This window comes from Acomys russatus, chromosome 5 (assembly GCF_903995435.1).
Source record: "Acomys russatus chromosome 5, mAcoRus1.1, whole genome shotgun sequence".
Taxonomy (NCBI): Eukaryota; Metazoa; Chordata; class Mammalia; order Rodentia; family Muridae; genus Acomys; species Acomys russatus.
Window position 1 is genome coordinate 7,632,347 of NC_067141.1, and position 23,224 is coordinate 7,655,570.

General features: G+C 48.3%; 2 protein-coding genes across 2 annotated transcripts; both read right to left on the reverse strand.

Moving 5' to 3' along the window:
• Positions 1-376: 376 nt before the first annotated feature.
• On the reverse strand, positions 377-12,446 carry Kif22 (kinesin family member 22). The gene is made up of 14 exons (XM_051145298.1): positions 12,333-12,446; positions 8,926-9,118; positions 6,711-6,838; positions 6,472-6,626; positions 6,097-6,306; positions 5,791-6,021; positions 5,502-5,655; positions 5,269-5,404; positions 3,551-3,719; positions 1,995-2,151; positions 1,487-1,551; positions 784-996; positions 649-708; positions 377-531 (listed from the first exon to the last, which is right to left on the reverse strand). Exons 1-14 carry the CDS (start codon positions 12,388-12,390, stop codon positions 484-486), a joined length of 1,977 nt encoding a protein of 658 aa, XP_051001255.1. The 5' UTR covers positions 12,391-12,446; the 3' UTR covers positions 377-483.
• A 7,965-nt stretch (positions 12,447-20,411) lies between these two features.
• Positions 20,412-22,872, reverse strand: Zg16 (zymogen granule protein 16). The gene is made up of 3 exons (XM_051147184.1): positions 22,821-22,872; positions 22,087-22,219; positions 20,412-20,827 (listed from the first exon to the last, which is right to left on the reverse strand). The coding sequence occupies exons 1-3, from the start codon at positions 22,870-22,872 to the stop codon at positions 20,512-20,514; spliced, it is 501 nt and encodes a 166-aa protein (XP_051003141.1). The 3' UTR covers positions 20,412-20,511.
• Between the last annotated feature and the right edge of the window lie 352 nt (positions 22,873-23,224).

Genomic DNA, 23,224 nt, shown 5'->3' on the forward strand with positions numbered 1-23,224 from the left:
GCGCGGGAGACTAGGCGGCTTCTCTTCCCCAACTTGAACGATTCCACCCCCCACTTCCCTCCGCCAGCGGCCGTTATTTCACGCGCACGCGCACACAACACGGACGTCGTCGCTGAGCGGGAGAATGGGGAGCGCGCCCAGGGACTTGAAGCAGGGCGGGGCTAAACTCGAAGCGCGTGCCCGCCTAACGGTCGTTGTGCTTTAAGCTTTCGTTCAGCTTTTTTGATTCATCTAGGCCACCGTCCCTTCCCCATTCCAGTGGTTTATTTACAACCTTGGACTAGTTGGGGGGGAGGTTCCCAAAGATGGCGCCCTGATAAGTGTCCGGCCACTTGATCTTGATCCCAAGAGTAGTTGTGGCTCCCACCCCCAACCCTGCCATCCCCAAAAACCAGGCTCAAACATGGAATAAAAACTGTATTTAAACAACGTTATTATACAAGGGTTTTAAAAAGAATAAGCCGGTGTGTTAACAGCTGGTGGTTAGGAGGCATCACAGTGCTGGGCAGCAGCCAAGCCCAAGAGGTTCGCCTGTAAAGAAGAGGAAAGCGCGTTAAGGTCGCAGCCTAACGTAGGCTGGGGTGGGGGTGCTGTGGGGGGTGCTGTCGGCAGGGCCGTGGAGAAAGGGCAGCACAGCGATGGGCTCACCTTCAGTAAAGACTCCACCTGCCTCCCCGAGATGCCTTCCACCCGCTGCAAGTCCTCCACCTGGTGGGAACAGCCATAGGAAGGAGGTGGACAAGGAACTGGGCCACCCACGCCACCTGTCTTCTAGGGCGTTACCTCGCTGTAGGGGCCATGGAGCTTCCTCCAGCCCACGATGAGCTGGGCCTTCTTCTGGCCAATGTGATGCAGGCTGCGCAGGTCCTGAGGTGAGCCTTCATTCAGCAGATCCAATAATTTTTTTCGCCCCTGTGCCAGTAACTCTGGACTAATCTGTAGCTCCCAGCAGTCCTCAGCCTTTCCCACAGCCTCTGACACATTTGACGACTCCAGCTATGATGTAACAGAAATGGCAGCAAAGGCCAGTGGATGACTATGCCAAGACCAGGTGGCCTTGTGTGATTACTAGCACCGTCCTCAGTCACTGTGGAGATTCAGTGAATGAATGCGCACATCAAGTCTGACTAGGAGGAGTGTAGCTCAGTGGTGGAGCCCTTGCCCACCATGCTTGAAGCCTGGGGTTCAATTTCTAGTACAGAAGGAATAAAAACCAAGCAAAACCCCGGGGAACATTAAGCGTGCTCTCAGGTCCTGACAAGCTGGGGCCGTCCTACTCAAGGTTCATCTGGTGTGAAGAGCATTCTCATCACTTTCCCTATATGGGCTTTACAATTCATGAAGGGCAGGCGCAGGCTACACGTTAGCTCCAGTCGGTAGCCAGTCCAAGCCAAGGGCATCAAGAAGGACGGAAACATTAGCTGTGGTGAGGGGTTACCCTAGGCAAAAAGCCCCCAGCCAGAGAGCTGGGGCGGGCGGGGCTCACCTTCCTTTTGTGGCCTCTCTTCAGAATGTGGATATCCGTGTTGGAGGACGCTGCCTGCTTCTGAACTGAAAGCCGAATTACCAACTGGTCAGGGGCACAGGTGTCGGCCTTCCTTCCCCTCCTCCTGGGAACCATTTGCCTTTCCCATTTTTTTTTTTAACATGTTTTTAAATTTTATTTTTTTGTTTTTGGAGACAGGGTTTCTCTGTGTAGCCTTGGCTGTCCTGGACTCACTTTGTAGACCAGGCTGGCCTTGAACTCACAGCAATCCTCCTGCCTCTGCCTCCTGAGTGCTGGGATTAAAGGTGTGTGCCAGGAATGCCCAGCCCTGCTTTCCCCATTTCTGATTTCCCCAGCTCCCCTCCAACCTTGAGCTTTCATTGTTTCTGTGTGAAAGCTGCATCACCCTCCTGTGTGCCACCAATACCCCCCGGTCTCCTCCAGACCCCGCGGGAAGATGAGTGACATAGCATAGCAGGTTCTTCCTGGACCAAGAAACTGAACTTACTCAGTTGCAGGGGCATCACCACAGCCTTTTTCAAGGGCTTTGCGCTGGTACTGGGGAGGGGCTGACGGGTCGAGAGCGCGTTCTCTTTCTCCTTTGGATCCAGTGTCTCCTGGGCCAGCATCTTGGCCTCCAGTTCTTTCTGCTTCATCTTAAGCCTCTGGTGGAAAAGAATCGAGGGGGACGTGACTCAGCTTTAGCCCAAAAGCAGTGGGTTAGGAAGGTGAGCAGCGGAGCTCTGAAGCCCAAAAGAATAGAGGTGGGACCAGGAGAATCGATGAGGAGACAAAATTAAAAATAGCTAAGGGCAGAGCAAGTCTTCAAGCAAGGCCTTCAATGTGAGGTTTTGCTGCTGTTGTTACTGTTTTGAGACAAGCTGTAACACCCTGGGCATTCTAGAACTCACTCTGTAGACCAGGCTGGCCTCAAACTCACAGAGAAAACTTCACTCACAAAAGAGAGCTGTCTGCCTCTATGTAGGTTACATGTTTTTATGCATGTGCACGTTCTGCCTGCATGCATGCACCATGTGTGTGCCTGGTGCCCTTGTGCATCAGAGGACAGTGTTGGATTCCCTCCAACTGGAGTTATAGGCAGTAGTGAGCTGCCATGTAGTTGCTAGGAATTGATCTAGTGTTCTTAACTAATGAGTCATGCCTCTAGCCCTGGATAACATTTTATTATTTACCTATATGTATGTAAGCATGTCTGTGTATGTGCCCAAAGACACCAGAAGCTGTAAGCTCCAGGCAGCTGTGAGCTGCCTGATGTGGGTGCTGGAGACTGAATTAATGTCCTCTGCAAGAACAAGATATGCACTTACCCACCGAGCCATTTCTCCAGCCCTGATAATGTGTTATTTTTTTTATTTGATTTTATTTTATGTGCTTTGGTGGGAGGGTATCAGATCCCTTGGAACTGACGTTACAGACAGTTGTGAGCTGTCATGTGGGTGCTGGGAATTGAACCCAGGTTTGTTGGAAGAGCGTACCGTGCCCTTAAGCACTGAGCCATCTCTCCAGCCCCGATAATGTATTTTCAGTTTGAATTTATTCCCCTTTGTATCTGATCTCTCTTGTTTCTTAGACTTCAGTCATGTTAAGCAGGGGGTAGTTAAAGAGCATAGTCTGCTCTTCTGGAGAACCCAGGTTTGGTTCTTGCACTAACATTAACAGCTCACAACTATCTCTTAACTCCAGACCCAAGGTATTCAACGCCCTCTTCTGGCCACCATGGGCATTGCACCCACGTGGTTCAGTCATAGACGCCAGCATAAAAGCCAGATACACACAAATAAATACATCTTTAAAAAATATTCAAGAGCACACCTTTAATCCCAGCACCTGGGACGCAGAGGCAGGTGGATCACTTGAGTTCAAGGCCAGCCTGGTTAACAAAGCAAGTCCAGGACCTCCAAGGCTACACATGAAATCCTATCTTGGAAAACAAAACAAACAGTAAAAAACAAACAAATATCTAAATGCCCTTCCATGTTTGAAGATACTAAGAATGCTTCTCAAAGCTGGTTGTGATAATAGGCCACCTTTCCCAACATTTACCTCAATCTCCAAGTTCTTCTCCTCTACTGTCTTAATGAGTACCATTCGCTCTCGCTTTGGGGTGTTCAGTAGAGGTGTTCCTTGGCTCCCTTGGGAGCCCAGCAAACGATCCAAACTCAGGAGGTTCTCCAACATGGCTGGATCCATATTGCTTAGCTTCTGTAAGAGGCTGAATTGAAAAAAAGGTTACTCCCATCTATCTTCTCTCTCGTCATCTCCAGGAGCAGGACTGCCCTTGTAGCCCTTTCAGAATCCTGATGAGAATTCTTTTTCCCCCAGGGGTGAGGGGGTGGGGTACGGGGGTGGGGTGGTGTCCAGAAACCCTGTTTCTGTGTAGACTTGGCTGTCCTGGACTTGGCTTTGTAGACCAGGCTGAGAACTCTTTTTTAAAAAAGATTTGTTTATTTTATGTATATGTGCATCCTGTTTGCATATGCCTACATGCCAGAAGAGGGCATCAGATCTTATTCTAGATGGTTGTGAGCCACCATGTGGTTGTTGGGAATTGAACTCAGGACTTTGGAAGAGCAGACTCTTAACCACTGAGCCATCTCTCCAGCCCCCTGATGGGAACTCTTCAGCAGTTACCTAGCCTCTGAGTACAGTATACTCTCATGTGAAGCAAACTGTCAGCAATGCCAGACTACCAGATGAGATGCTGTTAACAGACACACTAGGGACCTCAATACTGCCCAGTCCAGGAGACACTTGTGAAAAGGGAGATGAGGAAGAGCTGGGGAGAATATTCAGCAGTTAAAATACTTGACAGGTAAGCAAGGGGCTTGGAAGTTAGAGCCTTAGAGTCCAGAGTGAATGCCAAACAGCGGTGGCAGCTGGCCTATCTCCCCAGCCTGAGAAGGCTGCCCCAAGCAAGCAAGCCAGCCGGCTAGGGATACTAGGCACAACAGGAAGCTATAGGCTTTATTATGCGACGTCACTTCAGCAAATAAGGTCCAAGAGTGACTGAGGAAGATCCTCAGCTTCAACCTCAAGCCTCCATATGCACATGCAGACTTACACATGAATACACAGGAAGCAAAGGACACAGACATTTGCAAAGCTTCATAGACGAGGTACTCATTAGCAGGAAAGCTACTACAGACCGAAGATGAGAAGAAGCCTTTATCCAGCAGGCTGTATACGCAACATCTTGTTTCCAGCATGGTCTTGGCTATCTGAGCACAGTAATTTCTATCAATCATACACCATTCTGCCTGGAATCTTCAGGCTCACCTCTGGTGAAAACTGTATTTCAAAGTGAGGATGCCACCTTTGCAATAATGCCCAGTTAAATTACCTGAGCTACACTGAACTAGCTCCTCAGAGACACAGACCACGTCCTATCCTTCATGCGTAAGCTTAGAAGAGCAGCACCAGAGAGTGTAGGGCAAACAGTAGAACTCCTGAGTGCTGGGATTAAAGGCGTGTCCCACCACCGTCCAGCACCTTTCTCTTCTGTATTATCTACCTTGCTTTAAAAACTTAAGTTCCCCGTCTTCTAAAGGTGAACCCTCAAGGTCAAGGTCTAAGTTTGCTATGCCCCATTTCTGAGCTTGCCTTTTCCAGAGTGCCAATTTGGCCCTTCAGTGAGTCTAGGTCTTAGAGTGACTTCATTGGGGAAAAGGTACTCGGTTGCCTTTGCTCAAGGATTTGACAGGCTGATCTGCTGTCACCAACACCTAGTCCAGAATATTCTGCAGGGAAGGCCTGACTCTCACCTTAGTTTCTGGGAGGCAGAGGCTGGAGCTGCTGCAGACTCAGGGCTCCCAGTCGACTCTTCTTCAGGGCCTTTGGCTTTCTTTGCCTCTGATGGGCCCAACAGCTCTTTCTGAGACAGCTTAGCAGGTGGCAAGGCTGAGAAGATGAGCGGGATGTAAAGGACAGTCAGTGGCCAGCCTCAGGCTAGTGCGTGCAGGCTGTGGCCACTCCCCCTGCCTTCCCTAGTCCTCACCATGAGGCTGTAGGCTCTCATTGGTGAAAGGCCGGTTAATCACTTCCTTGGATTTAGTAGTGAAGTTCAGTGCTGAGATTGTATCCGGGTAAAAACGTCTTTCAGGAGCAATGTTGGTAATGAGGATGCTATGAGCTGAGCCACCCAGCGAGTCCTGAGGGGCGAGGATTGGAGTATGGGTCAGAACCCCAACCTTCCCATTCCTTAACAACAATGCCCCCTACCCTAATCAGGAGGCCCAAGAGCCTCCTCCTCCTGTCCCGTTTGAGCCAACATGGGTGGACATGACCTGCAATAGGCGAGTGAGCTTGCTGTCCCGATATGGAATCCGAGGGAGCCCCTGGTTTAGTGCATCCACCACTTTTCCCAGTACAAAGAGGGAGGTGTTGATGGCCCCGCTCTCCTTGAGCCTAATGCCCTGGTTGCCCGTGCGGCGGTTGTCTTCTGAACCAGCCAAGTCAATGAGGTACAGTTTGCCTTCCCGCTGGAGAAAGGGAGCTGAGCGTTCACGCTGCTCCACCTAGGGGAAGAACAAGGGGCCCAGACTTAGGCTAGGCTTCAGGGGCTTCCCAGGCCCTCTGTCAGTGGCCCTTACCTTGACCAAGAGCACTGCGTGACTACGGGAAGAGCGCTGGTTAAGCCGGGTGGCTCCTACAACGCGATTTCTGCTGGCTGGCAGGAAGTGCTGCTCGAAGTCCGAGAAGCTAGTGATGGGCTTCTGTGTGAGGCCTGGGATCAGGATGGTCCCTCGACAGTCTTCTCGGATTGCTAGGTCTCCTGATGTAGGATCCAAGAGGTCTAATACCTATTTGAGCAGTGACAGTAAGCCCATTTCCCCATCACTAGGGTGCTTGCTGCATCAGGATTGTCAGAGTTCTTCTATCTGCTACCCTAGCCCTGTCTTTCTAGGTCCCACTACACCTCCTTACTAGGGAGCTTCATTTCCCAGGTCCTTACTTTGACACCTTACCTTTTCCTGGTAGATCTCTAAATAGGACATAGTGACAGAAAGGTCCCATGGCCGGCCCTCAGCACTTTCTTCCCTTGTAAGCTGCAGGAGGTCCATGAGAGCCCTAGGAATCACTCCAGGTTGTTCTGGGCTGCCCAGCATTGTGTGTGTCTTCCCTGGGGAAAGAGCAGAGGAAGGTGTGAAGTTTCCCTCAGTTCTCCTGGTCTCTCTCATGCACAGCTTTCTACTGGCTTTCTCACCTGCCCCAGTGGGCCCATAGGCAAGCACGCTGGCATTCTGCCCTTCCAGCACGTGCCGCAGGATGGGCTGAACTGAGCCCACATAGATGTCCTGCTGCGTGCTCTTCTCTCCATAGAAGGCATCAAACCTGGAGGCAGAAAAAAGAAGGCCATTGGTGTATGCTCTGTTGATGATGCTGGCGGGCTTTCTTTTTCTTTGTCATTGTTTGGTTTTTCGAGACAGGGTTTCTCTGTGTAGCCTTGGCTGTCCTAGATTTGCTTTGTAGACCAGGCTGGCCTTGAACTCACAGCAATCTGCCTACCTCTGGCCCCCAAGTGCTGGGATTAAAGGTGTGCCTGGCTCTATCCCATTTCTTTTTTTTTTATTAATTAATTAATTAATTAATTATGTATACAGTACTCCGCCTCCATGTACACCTGCAGGCCAGAAGAGGGCACAAGTTCACATTATAGATGGTTGTGAGCCACCATGTGGATGCTGGGAATTGAACTCATGACCTCTGGAAGAGCAGACAGAGCTCTTAACCTCTGAGCCATCTCTCCAGCCCTCTATCCCATTTCGTGAACAAAGACCTTGAAAGTGTCCCTGGAAAACCTACTGAATTGCAGTCACTATACTGATGTTAGGAAAACAAAATTAATCTCACACTACAGTCTGGTAGGCCAGACACTCATATTTTGCAATGATTCAGGAGGCAAAGACAGGACTACACTAGAAGGAATAAATGAGTCTACTGGCAGAAGGAAGTGCTGCCAAGCAAGAGAACAGAGAAACAAGACATGGTTTTTGTGCAGCAATCTCCAGTTTGGAGGGGAGTCTAAGCTCAGGAAGCGAGTAAGTCCCTGAAACTGACCAGGTAAATGAGGTGCGTGTAACGCAGTAAGGAGCGCTAAGAGTCACACTCCGCTCAACAGAGCAGCCTGGAGAAGCAGAGGCCAGTGGAGCTACCTGGAAGAGGCTCACTGCCTCCGCACTGTCAGCCATGCTGGTGTGGGCTTAGCCAATGCCGCTGTCTTCAGGTCCTATCTGTGCCCATAAGCCCACATTCCCCTGAGTAACTTCAATAAAACTTGTTGGTTCACCACGCTGGATGTTGGTGGTATCTTTACTTTGGTCTGTGGTTGGTTCCACCCTGAGGTAAGTAGACATTTGTTTGTATCTCCCAAGCAATAGTGGGGAACAACATGGTGTGAAAGGGCTTCTTGAGGTAGCACTGTAACAGACTCGGCAAACACAGCTCCCTCACCACACTGTGACTCGGAATCCAGTGCATGCCGACAAGACAAGGCTGGGAAGGAACAGCAACTACATTAGCAAGAGATTAGAACTGGAACAAACTAACTTCCTGTAAAGAACCATATCATAAATAGTTTAGGTTTTGTAATCATCTGGTTCCTTTCACAAGTGCTTAATTCTAAGGCTAGTTAAGCAGTTACTATTATGTAAATAAATGATAACACTTTATTTACAAAAAAGTCTCCTGAGCTGGGCACGCGACACACCACCTGTGATTCCAGCACTTAGGAGGTAAGGCAAGAGAATCAGAAGTTCAAGGTCAGCCTGGACCTTATGAGACCTTGTTTCAAACAACAACAAAAAACCCATGGCTCAGAGGTTTAGAGCACTGTCTGCCTCTTCCAAAGGTCCTAAGTTCAATTCCCAGCAACCACATGGTGGCTCACAACCATCTATAATGAGATCTGGTGCCCTCTTCTGATGTGCAGGTATACATGCAGGCAGAACACTATACATAATAAGTAAATCTTTAAAATAAAATTAAACAACAACCAATCAGAAGACTCCTAGTTGGATTTGGCATGCAGCCTGTGGTTTGCAGCCCTCTAGGCCAGACTAACAGGCTACAGTATTTTTAAGTAGTTGCTCTCTTGTACGCCACTCCCAGATCTGCATAGTCTTCTATGGAGTGGCCGCCAGGTCTGTTTTCCTACCCTTGTCATGTGTTTCCTAAAACCTATTTGGGGCTGCATTGCTCCTTCCTCCCTTTGTCCCTGTCTTTGTCCCTAGACTGATACCCAATTCCACCTCTAGTCTTTTCTTCAGTGTTCCTGTATACCATTCACATCTAAAGAACTGAATGACGGTTTGGGGAACAAAGCTTTGGCCTGCAAGCTACAGGATGCTGACGGGCAGATCTCAGAAACCCTAGAAAGCCATCAAGGGAGCAGGTCAGTCAAGGAATAGCCTGAGCCTTACTGGTATTTGAGTGTCTCCTGGTTGTTCCTCCAGTTGGCCACCTCAAGAGAGCAGCTGTCTAGGCCGCGCACACAGGGGGGCTCATTTGCTTCTGTTTGTTCATCCATAAACGGCCGCAGTCTTACAGCCACCTTCACTCGAGCTGGAGGTGGGCGCCGGCCAGCTCCTCCCTTGCTTGCACAGCGACCAGCTCCTGAAAGAGACCGGTTTCGGGTGTTAAAATTTGGTGGAAGCATAGAGAAACTGAAGCCCCCTTTGCTGGGAGGCCCAGGGGTGCTGTGGGCTTCATGCGAGTTCAGATCAACAAGCAGGATGACTGGGCACAGAGCAGGACTGCCCAACTGTGAGGCTACATCAATCACGGGAGATTTCCTTCAAGTCTCTGGGTGACAGCTGAGATGGTCAGACGGTGCTGGGCACACTGTGAACCGCCAAAGCACAGAACTATCAGCACATCACAGAGTGCCACAGGACTGAGACGCGACCTTGACAAAACCAAATGAGGGCTGGAGAGACAGCTCAGTGGCTAAGAGTACTTAATGCTCTTACAAAGGACCCACGTTAGGTTCCTAGCACCCATGTGGGAGGCCAGGCCAGAAGGATCGTTGTGAGTTTGAGGCCAATATCCTTTTCTGGCCTCCATGGGCACCCTCACACACATGCACACACATAGACACACACCTATTAAAAAAAAAAAAAATCATAGGTTTTACTGAAATGATGAACAACAGAAACTGAAATACTGAAAACAAAAACAAGCAAAGCAAGTAAAACAAAAGGTACTGGTTCTCTTACAAACTTTTCAGCCAGGTGGTGGTGGCGCACGCCTTTAATCCCAGCACTTGGGAGGCAGAGGCAGGTGGATGGCTGTTAGTTTGGGACCATCCTGGTCTACAAAGCAAGTCCAGGACAGCCAAGGCTACACAGAGAAACCCTGTCACAAAAAACAAAAAAATAAACAACAACAACAAAAACACACACACAAAAAACCAAACTTTTCATTTATTTGTTTGAGTCAGTCTTGGGGGTAAATCCTAAACAACAACAACAACAATAATAACAACAACAACAACTATTATTATTATTATTATTATTATTGAGACAGGGTTTCTCTGGGTAGCCTTGGCTGTCCTGGACTCCCTTTGTAAACCAGGCTGGCCTTGAACTCACAGCGATCCGCCTGACTCTGCCTCACGAGTGCTGGGATTAAAGGTGTGCACCACCACGCCCGGCGCTAAATTATTTTTTATTGTAAAAAAGCAAAGTATTTTTTAAGCCTTCTAAAAAAGAGTTTTCTTAAGATTTATTTTTATTTATGATATATATTTGAATGAATGAATGCCCCATCTGTTTTGGTGCCCAGTAAGGCCAGAATAGAACATCAGATCCTCTGGAGCTAGAAGTTACAGGAGATGTGGAGCCCAGCATGGATGCTGAGAACCCAACTCAGGTCCTTTGTAAAAGCAGCAAGAGCTCTTAGTAGGTGAGCCTTCCCTCCAGCCACAGCCTCTATTCATGTTAGGTTAAAATACCGACATCTGCCAAGGAAAGTAATACTCTACCTTACTTTGGAAAGTGTCATGACAAAGCTCAGTTAACAGCAAGATTCAAGCCTAGATCTCTTCATTCTAAAACTATGTTTTGTTGAGACAGGATTTCATGAGCTACATATAAATGGCCTCAAAGAGGATGACCTTATTTATTTGTTTTGGGGTGTTTGTTTGTTTGTTTGTTTGTTTTTTCAAAGATTTCTTTTGTGTAGCACTGCCTGTCCTGGAACTCACTCTGCAGACTAGCCTGGTCTTGAACTCGGAGATCCTCCTGCCTCTGCCTTCCAGGTGCTGGGACTTCTAAGGCCTTTGCTGCCACCACCTGTCAACCTTGAACTTGATTTCCTGTCTCCATCGTCCAAGTGCTGAAATTATGGGCACGCCACCATTGCTGGCCCCAAAATTCTTTTAACAAAGCTGATGTGCTGTCTCCCTTTTGGGTACCACATAGAAAAGCTCTTGGCAGACTTCCTCCTCCTTTGATGGGAGTAGCAGCTGGCTATCAGGAGCTACAGATCTCAAAGGAAAACAATGGCTGGTGTGTGTGTTCAACACAGAAATTACAACAACAACAAAATCAGGCAGCGATTAATCTTGGGCGGGTTGTTGGAAATTCAGACCGTGGCCCCTTCAGCTGGCAAAGACTACACCCTGTACTGACCCAGCATTTGCATATCCGGTTCTTATTTGCTGTGTATGACAACTTAAAAGTAAAGAGAATGCGGGTTAAAACTGTGTAGGAGAAAATTAAGTTGTAGCCAGGCACACACTTTTAATCCCAGCACTTGGAAGCAGAGGCAGGCAGATCTCTGAGTTCATGTACAGGGCAGCCAGGGATGCACAGAGAAACCCTATCTCAAAACAAAACAAACAAACAAAACAAAATGAAGAACAGCATGCAGGGCTGGAGAGTTGACTCAGCAGCTAAGAACACTTATTGGTTTTGCAGAGGACTCCAAGCTCTAATCCCAGCCAGCACCTATGTGGCAGGTCACAACTGCCTGTAACTCTGGTCCCAGAGGAATCTGATGCCCCGACTCCCAAAGATACCAGACACGCTCATGTTGCACATACATACATTCAGGCAAGCACACTCATAAAATAACATAAAATAATCTAAAAACGACAATAAAAAGAGAAAGAACACCAAACGCTCTTAGCCCCAAAGCCTCCGGCCTCTTGCCTCACTATGTATAGCCCAGATCACCAGCAGTAATCACTTCAGATTTCTGTACAAACATTAAATGGCTCATCATAAAATGCTTGGAGCTGCGCCTGGGACGAGGCGTTCTCCTTAAAGTCGGCTTCCCCCCCAAGGCCGAGCACGGAGTAAGGGTTAGCTACAGGCCAATATTCCAATCTAAAGCAAGAGAAAGAACACATATGCAAATCCTCTTAGAAGAGATTCTGAACTTCCTGGAGGGGAGAAAAAGAAAAAAAAAAAAAAAAAAAAAGGAAAATAAAAAGGCAAGCCTTTTCTACAGGAAGACAGCATCCAATCCCATGGCTAGAGGGAAAGGAAACTTTAATTTCCCTTTGCCGTGTGATCTCACACACGCCGCCCAGAACGAGCCTTCAGGCGGCCGGAGGTGTCCGAACTCCCAGGAACCTCGTCTCTTGGGGTGGCTCCCCCTCCCCCCCAGCTTTACAGACCAAACAAACTGACGCGCACACAAAGTGCGCAGGCTCTAGCCAGGCGCTGGAGACCGGGGAGGGGAGGTCTCAACCGGGTCTACGACGTTAGGCGACGAATAGAGAGGACAGGGTCCTGCGGCGCCCACCCCGCGTCCTCCAGCCGCGCCCCCCTCCCCCCGCCCGTCCGCTCCGCGCCGCCAGGACTCTCCCGGGCCCGCGTACCCGAGCTGGCCGCCACTGTCTCCCGCCGCCGCGGCCGGGCCCTCGCCCCAGCGTCCATATTTCCTCCAGTCTTCGAGCCCGTTTCTCTCTTTTGAATTGCCGGGGCCCCGCCTCTCGCTCTCAGATTCGACCAATCACTGCTCCTTACCGCCGGAAGCTTCCGTTATAACCCCATAATACCGCCTTCTTGGGCTCGCTTCCGGTCTCAAGCGGAAACATTCCCAGGGATTGGCCCTGGAGTCTGTCACTAAGTGGTGAGCATGTGAAGACGCTGCTTTTTCTGGCTTTTGAGTTTCCTTTGAATTTCCAGGCTGGAACAGACAAAGTGCGGGCTTTTCGTCCTGCTTTTCCTCCTCAGCTACGAAATCTACAAGCACTTGATTGATTCTATCTTAAAGTTCCCACACAGGACGCCGCCTATTTTCTACACTGGGAAAGTCCCCAGCCCTGTTCTAGAAGCTTGGGATGAAATGTCCCCAGCTAATTCCATGGTTTTGGCTTCTGTTGAACTGCTTGCTTTGCCCCGCAACTGCCAATCAGGGTGCAGTTTTTCTGTGTTCTTTGCTTTTTAAAAGCTCCTGTAAAATACTGCTGAAGTTGCTCTGTGAGGGGTTTCTCCAGGCATTCGCCTGTAGACCAGGCAGCGCCTTGAACGCTCACGAAGATCTGCCTCTACCTCCCGAGTGCTCGATTTCTGTTTCGTTTTTTCAAGAAAAGGTTTCTCAGCTGGGCCTTGGTTGCGCACCCCCTTGTGGAAGTTTAGCCAGAGTTGATCAGACTATCCTTTTTTTGTTTGGTTGGTTTTTCGAGACAGGGTTTCTCTGTGTAGCCTTGGCTGTCCTGGACTCACTTTGTAGACCAGGCTTGGCCTTGAACTCACAGTGATCCACTTGCCTCTGCCTCCTGAGTGCTGAGATTAAAGGCGCGCGCCACCACTGTCCAGCCCTTGTTTGTTTTATTTAATGTTTTTATTTTTGAGACAAGGTCTCTATCTAGTCCTGGCTGTCCTGGAACTCACTATGTAGACCAGGCTGACCTTGAACTCACAGCAAGCCACCTGCCTCTGCCTCCCGAGTGCTGGGATTAAAGGCATGTGCCATCTCTGCCCAGCCTTAAACCAGATTTGTATTGAAAGCAAAGTGCATACATACTCAGCAAAGGGCAGCAAAGAGACAGGCTCACCAGATGGGGCAGGGACCCTGTAAAATGATTACTAATAATAATGTATGCAGGAAATTAATTCAGCTGCAGTTTTTTTGTTTTTGTTTGTTTGTTTGTTTCGTTTTTTGTTTTGTTTTTTTGTTTTGTTTTTCTGAGACAGGGTCTCTCTGTGTAGCCTTGGCTGTCCTGGACTCGCTTTGTAGATCAGGCTGGCCTCGAACTCACAGCGATCTGCCTGTCTCTGCCTCCCGAGTGTTGGGCCAGTTTTCTTTAACAAGCTAGTTCCTCAATGATTGACACAGAGAGACTGGTTTACTATTAAGCTGTAGGCACTATGCTGGCAGGTTCTGAGCTATTTTAATCCTACTACCCTTAAAACCCACATAAATGCTCATCACTTGCTGATGTGATGCCTCATGAGCGGCTTCTGCTCCATGAGTCTGCCTTCAGGTCCCACTTTGCTTGGAAACGTGCTCCTTGTCATCCCATCCAGTGGTCAGCTCTTCCCCTGCAGCTCTTTTCCTCCTTCCCTGCCTGCTGGTCCCCATCTCCCCCACGCCCAAGAACCTAAGCTCCACCTACCTCTCTTCTGCCCAGTCCTCACAGGCTTCAGCAACTTTTTATTAACCCATTAACTTTAAATTAGGTTGTTTACACAACAAAGACCAGTCCTCATGAGGATGTACCTGAACCAGCATTTGAGTAAGTAGCACCAGATCAGTCCCCAGTAGGGCCCAGAGCTGTTGTCCCCAAGAATTGACTTTTTGCTGTGCTGTGGTGGCACAGGCCTTTAATCCCAGTGTTTGGGAGGCAGACCCAGGCAGATCTCTGCGAGTTCAAGGCCAGCCTGGTCTACTGAATGAGTTCCAGGACAGCTAAAGCTATACAGAGAGAAATCCTGTCTCAGACAACAAAACAAAAACAAAAAAGAATTGACTTTTTGTCTGGCATTCTAGACTCAAACATCTACTGCAAATATTTCCTCATTTTCCAGTAATTCCTAAATCAATTAAACCTTAGCTTCAGCTTTTCCCAATTCCCAGAAACTTTGTCTAAATAATGACCTTCTGTTGCTGAGGCTGGAGAACAATGTTTCTGGTTTTGTTTTGTTTTCCTTCTTGGCACGAGCCCCTCCTTTTTCTGCTCAGTGCATCACCTTTCTTGTCCAGTAGTTGCTAAACCCTCTATTCTCTCTCTTTTTTTTTTTTTTTTTAGTTTTCGAGACAGGGTTTCTCTGTGTAGCCTTGGCTGTCCTGGACTCACTTTGTAGACCAGGCTGGCCTCGAACTCACAGCGATCCTCCTGCCTCTGCCTCCCGAGTGCTGGGATTAAAGGCGTGCGTCAACCACTGCCCGGCTCCATTCTCTTTTTATTGGACCCAAACAGCAAGTGTTAATATCCCCACTCTCTATTACAGCTTTCTTCTCACTTTACATATATATATATAGTTTCCCATCCATGGAACTTCATTATTCATTAATAAGTCATTAATCTATCATAGCTTTAATCCTAAATCTAGTCATTTGTAACAACTTGCAGGAGCCTGGAAATTATAAGTGAAATAAGCCAGAGCCAAAAAAAAAAAAGGACAAAAAGTCCATTCTCTCACTCATAGGGGATCTAACAATGGTGAGTGAACTCATGGCAGTAGGAACTAGAGCGATGACTCTCAGAGACCACAGGAAAGGGTGGCTGAGGAAAGGGCACGCGCACAAAGCTTCTGTTTGGCAGGAGGGAAGCAAGAGCTCTTTTACACACAACAGTTTTGGTAGTATTGGTACAGTGCACACTCCAGAACAGCTAAAGGAGTATTGTGCTTGCTTGTGTTGGAGACACAGCCTTGCTGTGTTGATGGATGCACTGGGGCTTTCTGTGTGGACCAGACTGGCATCCCACCAACTCCCCCCCCCCCCCCCCCGCCTTTGCTATAGCTATAGACCACCAGGCTCACCATTTTGTTTCTGGATTTTTGTTTTTGTTTTTCAAGAGAGTTTCCCTGTGTAGCCCTGGATGTCCTGAAACTCACTTTGTAGACTCTTTTTTTTCTTCCAGACAGGGTCTTACTATGTAGCCCTGGCTGACCTGGAACTCACTATGAAGACCAGGCTGGCCTCTAACTCACAAAGATGTCTGCCTGCCCTGCCTCCTGAGTGCTGTGATTAAAGGTATGTGCCACTGTACCTGGCACTAAAATTCTAAAATCAGAGGCTTGGTGAACACTGGTGCACTGAACTGAAACACTAAACAGAATATTTATAAATCAGTAATTTCATGTGGGTTTGCTGTTTTTATTATACAGTTGCCTAAACCCTTAAATTTCTCTGCAGAATTTCTTCCAATATTAACACCTAAGAGAATTCAAGCAGAACTCAGTGACTTTACCACATTTAAGCATACTGCCCTCAGTTCCACAGAACCAATGTCTCAGTCATTGTTCTATTGCTGTGAGAGACACTATGACCAAGGCAACTATAATAAGAGAAAGCATCTAATTGGGGGCTTGCTTACAGTTTCAGAGGCTTAGTCTGTAGGCATAAGGTTATTGGGTAATTCAAATGCTGATTTCTGTAAGGCCCCCACCCCACCCTGTATCTGGTTGTAATCCTTGTTCTGAGAATCTCCTGTCTCAGTGTTGTATAAACACTGCTCCCCAATTGTTCCCTCGTATGCCAATAAAGCAGCTTATAGCCAATCACCAAGCAGGGGAGAGAATAAGGCTGGACTTCCTGGCATCCAGGGGAGGAGGAGTTAGAAGAGAAAGTGGAGGATTGAGCCACAGGCAGAGGTGCAGGAGAGACGAAGAAGATTCAACTAGAGCAAAGAACTAAAAATTGAGTAACTTGGGGGTTTTGGCAAAGATGGAGTCACAATAACAGATGGTTAAGAACAGACTTAAATTGTTCAAGATTGTGTTGTAAAGCTTACTATAAACAGATATAAAAGTCTCAGTTATTTGTATGACGGCTGTGTGGAGAGAAACTAAGAGAGACAAACACAGTTCTGTAAAAATAGCCTTAACAGCATGGCAGGACGCATGGCAGCCTATAGGCAGACATTGGAGCAATAGCCAAGAACTACATCCTCGTATGTAGACAGAAAGAGAGGGTTGCCGTAGGCTTTTGAAACCTCAAAGCCCCCTGCCCCCCCCCAAGTGACACACTTCCTCCAACAAGGCCATGCTTCTTTGTTTTGTTTTGTTTTTTCCTTTGAGACAGGGTTTCTCTGTGTAGCCTTTGTAGACCAGGCTGGCCTCGAACTCACAGCGATCCACCTGCCTCTGCCTCCCGAGTGCTGGGATTAAAGGCGTGCGCCACCACGCCCGGCTCAAGGCCATGCTTCTTAACCTTTCTAATCCTTTCAAATAGTGCCACTCCCTTGTTACCTACGCATTCAAATATATGAGCCTATAGGGACCTCCAGAACTGTCTCGTTGACTCTGTACAGAAATGGTTGTATTTGTCCTTAAAAGAAACATTTCAAGCCAAATTGCCAGACCAGTACCTGAAGAGACCCTGGCCTCTGGGACATCTGGCATGTGACAGTCCACCGTGCCTTCGTAGCACACCTTGGGGCAATTCAGCTTGCGGTCCATCACCCACTGCAGCTGCACCGCTGCCATCCTGGGCATAGCAGCCTCAACTCTGGTAGCCAGCAGATCTTTTCAGACGTCTGTATCACCTAACAGCCCACTTACCTTGTTCACGGGCTGCTTTCTCTCAGTTTTCAGCTGTCTAAGTTTGATGGAGGAGATGGAGGAAAGCCTAGCCAGAGATCAAGAATGAAGTGATGAGGCGGTAGGCCTTGCTTTTTATAGTGCTGGGCATCAAACCCAGAGCTACATCCCCCATCTCCCAAACTAAAAAACTCCCTCCCCTTGCCACCCCCCCTCCCACCTCCATCTCCTTTCTTTCTTTCTTTTTTTTTTTTTTTTTTTGGTTTTTCGAGACAGGGTTTCTCTGTGTGGCCTGGGCTATCCTAGACTAGCTTTTGTAGACTAGGCCAGCCTCGAACTCACAGCAATCCACCTGCCTCTGCCCTCCTGAGTGCTGGGATTAAAGGCGTGCACCACCACGCCCGGCCTCCCCCCTGTCTCCTTTCAAGACAGGGTTTCTCTATGTAGCTTTGGCTGTTCTGGAACTCACTATATATACCAGGCTGGCCTCAAACTCACAGAGGTTTGCCTGACTCTGCCTCCCCAGTGCTGGGTTAAAGGTACACTCTACCATACCAAGTATTATTTATTTTATGTGTATAAGTGTTTTGCCTGCGCAGCTATATGGGCACTACATGTGTGCCAGAAGAAAGCATCAGATCTTGTGGAGTTGGGATTAAGAGGATTGTGAGCTCCCATGTGGGTGCAGGGACTTGAGTGCATGGCCTCTTCAAGCACAGTCTGCTGAACCATCTCTCCAGCACCCAAACCTTTTTTTAAATTTTTATTTATTTATTATTATGTATACAGTGTTCTGCCTGCATGCACACCTGCAGGCCAGAAGAGCCAGCCATGTGGTTGCTGGGAATTGAACTCAAGACCTTTGGAAGAGCAGGCAGTGCTCTTATCCACTGATTTCCCCCCCCCAAATTTTTTTTATAACTAAATTAAAAAGTTCTTCAAAGGTCAGGCAGTGGTGGCACACACCTTTAATCCCAGCACCAGGAGGCAGAGATAGGTAGATCATTGTGAGTTCAAGGCCAGCCTGGTCTACATGGCTACACAGAGAAACCCTATCTCAAAAAAGAAAGAAAAATACATGGCTGTGAAAGCAAGGGATTGGGGTCAAACCTCCAGCACCCCATAGAGCCAGACATGGCTAGTCAAATACCTGTAATCCAGCACTGGGGAGCAGACAGGTGGATCCTGGGAGGTCTCTGAGCAGCCAGCCTCGAAAACAGTGAGCCTCAGGTTCAGTGAGAGACCCTGCCTCAAAACCATTAGGTGGAGAGTGATAGAGGACACTCTATCACTTGCACACATGTGCACAGCTGTGTGTGCTTGTATGGACAGAATACAGAGAGAGAGACAGACAGACAGACAGACAGAGACAGAGAGAGGAAAGAAAAACATTCAAAAATGTAGAGAGCAACAGAAGACTCCTGACATGGCCTTCTGCCTTCTGCACGCGTACCATCACACACACACTCATTACATGTACACACATGCATATGCTGTAGACTATAGCCCTACCCCAAACTGCACACTGTGAACTATATGCTATGTGATTTACATATAAATTTTTAAAATGGCATAATCTCCTCCATATAAATGTTTGAGAGGAAGGATATTTGGGAATGTGGCTCAGTTGATGGAGTGTTCACCTAGCAACATATAAATAAGGTGAGATGGCACACTTACATAACCCCAGACTCCCTACTGCTACCCACTAAAACTTGGTATTCTAGGACATAGAACTGGGATCCTGATAGTTATTTTCAAAGTGAATACATTTTTTTTCTTGTTAAAATGTTTAAACTAGTTAATGCTCAAATATCTGGGGTGACCCTCAGTCTCATCAACCTCTTATATTCATAACTACCCACAATGAAAACCTCCCCTCTTTGGAGTTATTTATGTATTTAGGTGTCTGGGACAGGGTCTCACTGTATTCAAGACTAGCCTGGAATTCCCTTTGTTCCCCAGGCTGGCCTTAAACCTGTGGCAATCTGTCTGCCTCCTTCAACCTCTTACTTAGGGTTTCACTATGTAGCCCCGGCTGGCCTTGAACTCACTATGTAGACCAGGCTGGCCTTGAACTCACTATGTAGACCAGGCTGGCCTGAAACTCAGAGATCCCCTTCCCCTCACTCTGCCTCCCAAGTGTTTCGGTTAAAGGCGTGCACCACCGTGCCAGCCCAGGGTTTCTCATTATTGAATGTAGTATTGATGGAGTTCACGCTCCTGGGAATGTGTTGGCTTCCTAAGGGAAGAGTCCCAGTTCTGAGAGCCTGTCAGTAAGTTAGGAGGAACTGGCCTAGGGCGACAGAGTCAAGTCCTCAGGTGGGACTTTAGAGTTAAATGGATTCTGGAAAGAAGAAAGGACAAATGGCCTCACCATGAGCAGCGACTGGCTTAATGTCAGTAGAGTAAGGTGACATTTTGGGGCAGGAAATCACTTTTCCAAGGTGAGGAGTAGAGGAGAGTTAGAGAGTGAGTTTGCCTTACCCTGACCTTTGAACTATTAGGAACACTTGTCAGGATGCAGGCAGAACATTGTCTCTTTTTGATAACACATAAAGAAAAGCCCTGCCAGGTGGTGGTGGTACACACCTTTAATTCTAGCACTGGAGAGGCAGAGGCAGGCGGATCACTAAATTCAAGGCCAGCCTGGTCTACAGAGCGAGTTCCTGAACACCCAAGGCTACACAGAGAAACCCTGTCTCACAGAAAGAAGAAGAAGAGGGGGCGGAGGAGAAGGAAAAAGAAAGGAAGGGAGAAACCGGAAGGCAAGCACCTAGATTTTCTTTTCCTCACCTCTCATTTCCTCAGATTAATGTTCAACAGTAGTCAGATATAGCCGGGTGTGGTGGCACGCCTCCTTAATCCCAGCACTGGGGAGGCAGAGAGACAGGCTAATCTCTGTGAGTTTGAGGCCTGCCTGGTCTACAGAGTGAGTTTCAGGACAGCCAGGGCTATGTGGAGAGACCCTGTCTCAATTCTTTTTAATTTAAAAATTTAAAAATCCAGAAATAAACCGGGCAGCAGTGGCGCATGCCTTTAATCCCAGCTCTTGGGAGGCAGAGGCAGGTGGATCTCTGTGAGTTCAAGGCCAGCCTGGACTACAGAACGAGTTCCAGGACAGCCAGAACTGTTACACAGAGAAACCCTGTCTTGGGAGAAGAAGAAAAAAAAAAAAAATCCAGAAATAAGATTCAAATAAGATTTCTACTAGAATTAGAGTGTGGACAAACCTTGTCTCTAGCCATATCATTTTATTAAGCCATTTGCATGTTTACGTGGGGCTTGATGATGAGGGAGTTCCCACACCCACCACAGCACCCCTGCCGGAGAGGAAGGCAGGTTTCAGCAAGTGGTACAGTGGCTAGGGTAGTTATCCCAGTGCAGGCTAATGGCATCGATGGCACTTCCAGATCGGCCACTAATGTAACGGAGGACAGTGTTGGGGTGCAAGGGAACAGCGGTGAAACTGGTGCCCGAGTCTCTTCCAAAAGGCAGGACGCGGCCTTTGTCTGTCTTGAAGATCAGCTGCTTCACGTAGGACTTGTACCTTCCAGACACCTGGATCACAGATTCCCCGGGGTGCAGGAAGACCTCCTCCAGTTCTCCGAGTCTGCCACCCACATAGTCACTCCACACTGTGCCATAGCGCACCTGGAGACTGGGCAGGGATGACAGGAGAAGAAGGAACACATTGGACTCGGTTATCACAATTTGAGCCTTGGGTACAAGTTGGCTCGGCTGGTAAAGATGCTTTCTGCCAAGCCTGACCGCCTAAGCTCAAGCCGCAGGACTCACAGGGCAGAGGGAGAGAACTCACTCCCAGGACTTGTCCTCTGCCTTCCACATACACAGTGGGGCGGCCAAGCACCCACACACATGCCCACATAGATGTTTAAAAAAAATTTTTTTTTTTAAATCAAGGCTTCTTGGTCTATATGTTGAGGTCTTCATACTGGTGACGAATTCCACAGGACACATGAGTCCTAGGAGACCGGGTAGAGAATCTTAACCTCTAATTTTGCTGGCAAATAGGCTTGTGGACCAAAAGTCAGTTTCTCAAGAGTTACTCAGAAGGGCCAGGCGTGGTGGTGCATGCCTTTAATCCCAGCACTTGGGAGGCAGAGTCAGGTGGATCGCTGTGAGTTCGAGGCCAGCCTGGTCTACAAAGAGATTCCAGGACAGCCAAGGCAGATAGACCCTGTCTTGAAAAAAAAAGTTACTCAGATAAAAGAGTCTGAGCTCACCCACAACACACACTTTAAAGAGGCCTGAGGCCTTTCTTTTCTTTTTTTTTTTTAAAGACTTATTATTTATTATTATGTATACAGAGCTCTACCTGCATGTACATCTGCAGGCCAGAGGAGGGTATCAGATCACATTATAGAGGGTTGTGAGCCACCATGTGGTTGCTAGGAATTGAACTCATGACCTCTGGAAGAACAGTCAGTGCTCTTAACCGCTGAGCCATCTCTCCAGCCCCAAGTCCAAGGCTTTTCAAACACCAGAAAGTGTCCCAGGAGAGACAGGGAAGAGCCAGCACCGTGTCAGGGTCCAGAACTTGGACTTGAAGGAAATGCATTTGGCGCTGCGTGTGATAGAAGTCCCCAGCAGGAAAGAAGAGATGGGGCTAACTCAGGACAGACGACAAGCAAAGAGAAAGGGTGCCCGACAGAACTATGGAAAGAGGGTCAGGTGAAATACGATCCAGGTGACGCGAGGTTCCGGGGGGGGGGCGGGGGGGGTTGCGGTTATACCTTGCCAAGGTCGTGTGTATCAAGGGAGCCAGGATAACACAGATCTAGACTCCAGCTCCCCAACACTTTTCTGTGACTTACTTAAAACAGGTGTGGTTCAAAGTGAACGAGAAGGTCCCAACTTAGCAAGGTCTTAGACAGACCCAAAGATGAAGACTCTTACCCTACTATGTAATATCTGCCGTGTCGGATACGAAGAGCAGTGATGGGGCCGTCGAGCTGGTTGCCAGAGTGAGAGAATCGCTTTCCTCCACTACCTCCGTATTCTCCGCTGGACGAGGAGGACCTGGACTGAACTAGAGGGGAAAGAAAAGCCTGGAGGGACGAATAATGCTCAAGGAGCATCGCTGTGCGCTGTCCACCACACTCGCTCCTCCCAGCGCCCCAGGCCAGGGTCTCACAATGCTGACCCGCAGCAGTACCCGGGCTGCCTTCCCATGGTCCCACCGCAAGGTCTGGCGTGTCACTTACTGGAACTGGCAGAGGCCGAGGCACAAAGAAGGACTAAGACGGCGATGGTGAACATTCTGAAGCTGCAGTGGGAAGAAAGGAAAAAAGAAGATCCATTCTTTTTTTTCCTCTGGAGTTCATTTACGTAGGCATCTCTGGCCTGGAATATAGACCCAGGAGAGCCAGCCCCAAGTCTAGAGAAAACTGTTCACTGAAGACCTGTTCCTTTGAGATGTTATTTTCTGAGCCGCTAGTTCCTCATGCTCTCTCTGAGATCTGACTGTAGCTACTCTTCTCTTCCAATCCAAAAGATAACCCTAACTCCGTCTGTGTTAAGCTGAGTCAGGCTTTCCCCCCCCACCCCCCCACCCCAGGCACAAAGCACAAGAGAGCTTTCTAATCAGGAAGTGAAGCCCATCTCCAAAGCACAGAAGCTGTTGAGCTGACCAAACCGAGAGTCTGGGCAAATCATCTGCTTCATGAGGTAAGTCTCTAGCATTATTCTATTCTTAAATCAAGGCAAAGAAGATTTTAGAGGTGCCTCTATGTCACCTCGGGAGCAAAGGAGATGATAGACCACTCTACCAATGCCAATGTCCAAGTTGCATTGGTGGAACTGAGAGAGAGACTAAGAGGTTTTTTTTTGGGGGGGGGGGGTCCTGTGTGAACTTAAGACATCGGATCCCAGCAACCTGTCTGTGTGTTATCACCCTATCTCCACCAGCCAAGCCTGTCCATCCCCCCTGTGTACCCCTTAACCGAAACCAGATATCTTTGCACCCCAACATAGCTTATATCCAGAAGCTGCTACCAAGGTATCTCCTGCTAAAGTCTGGGCATTGTCTTTTCCA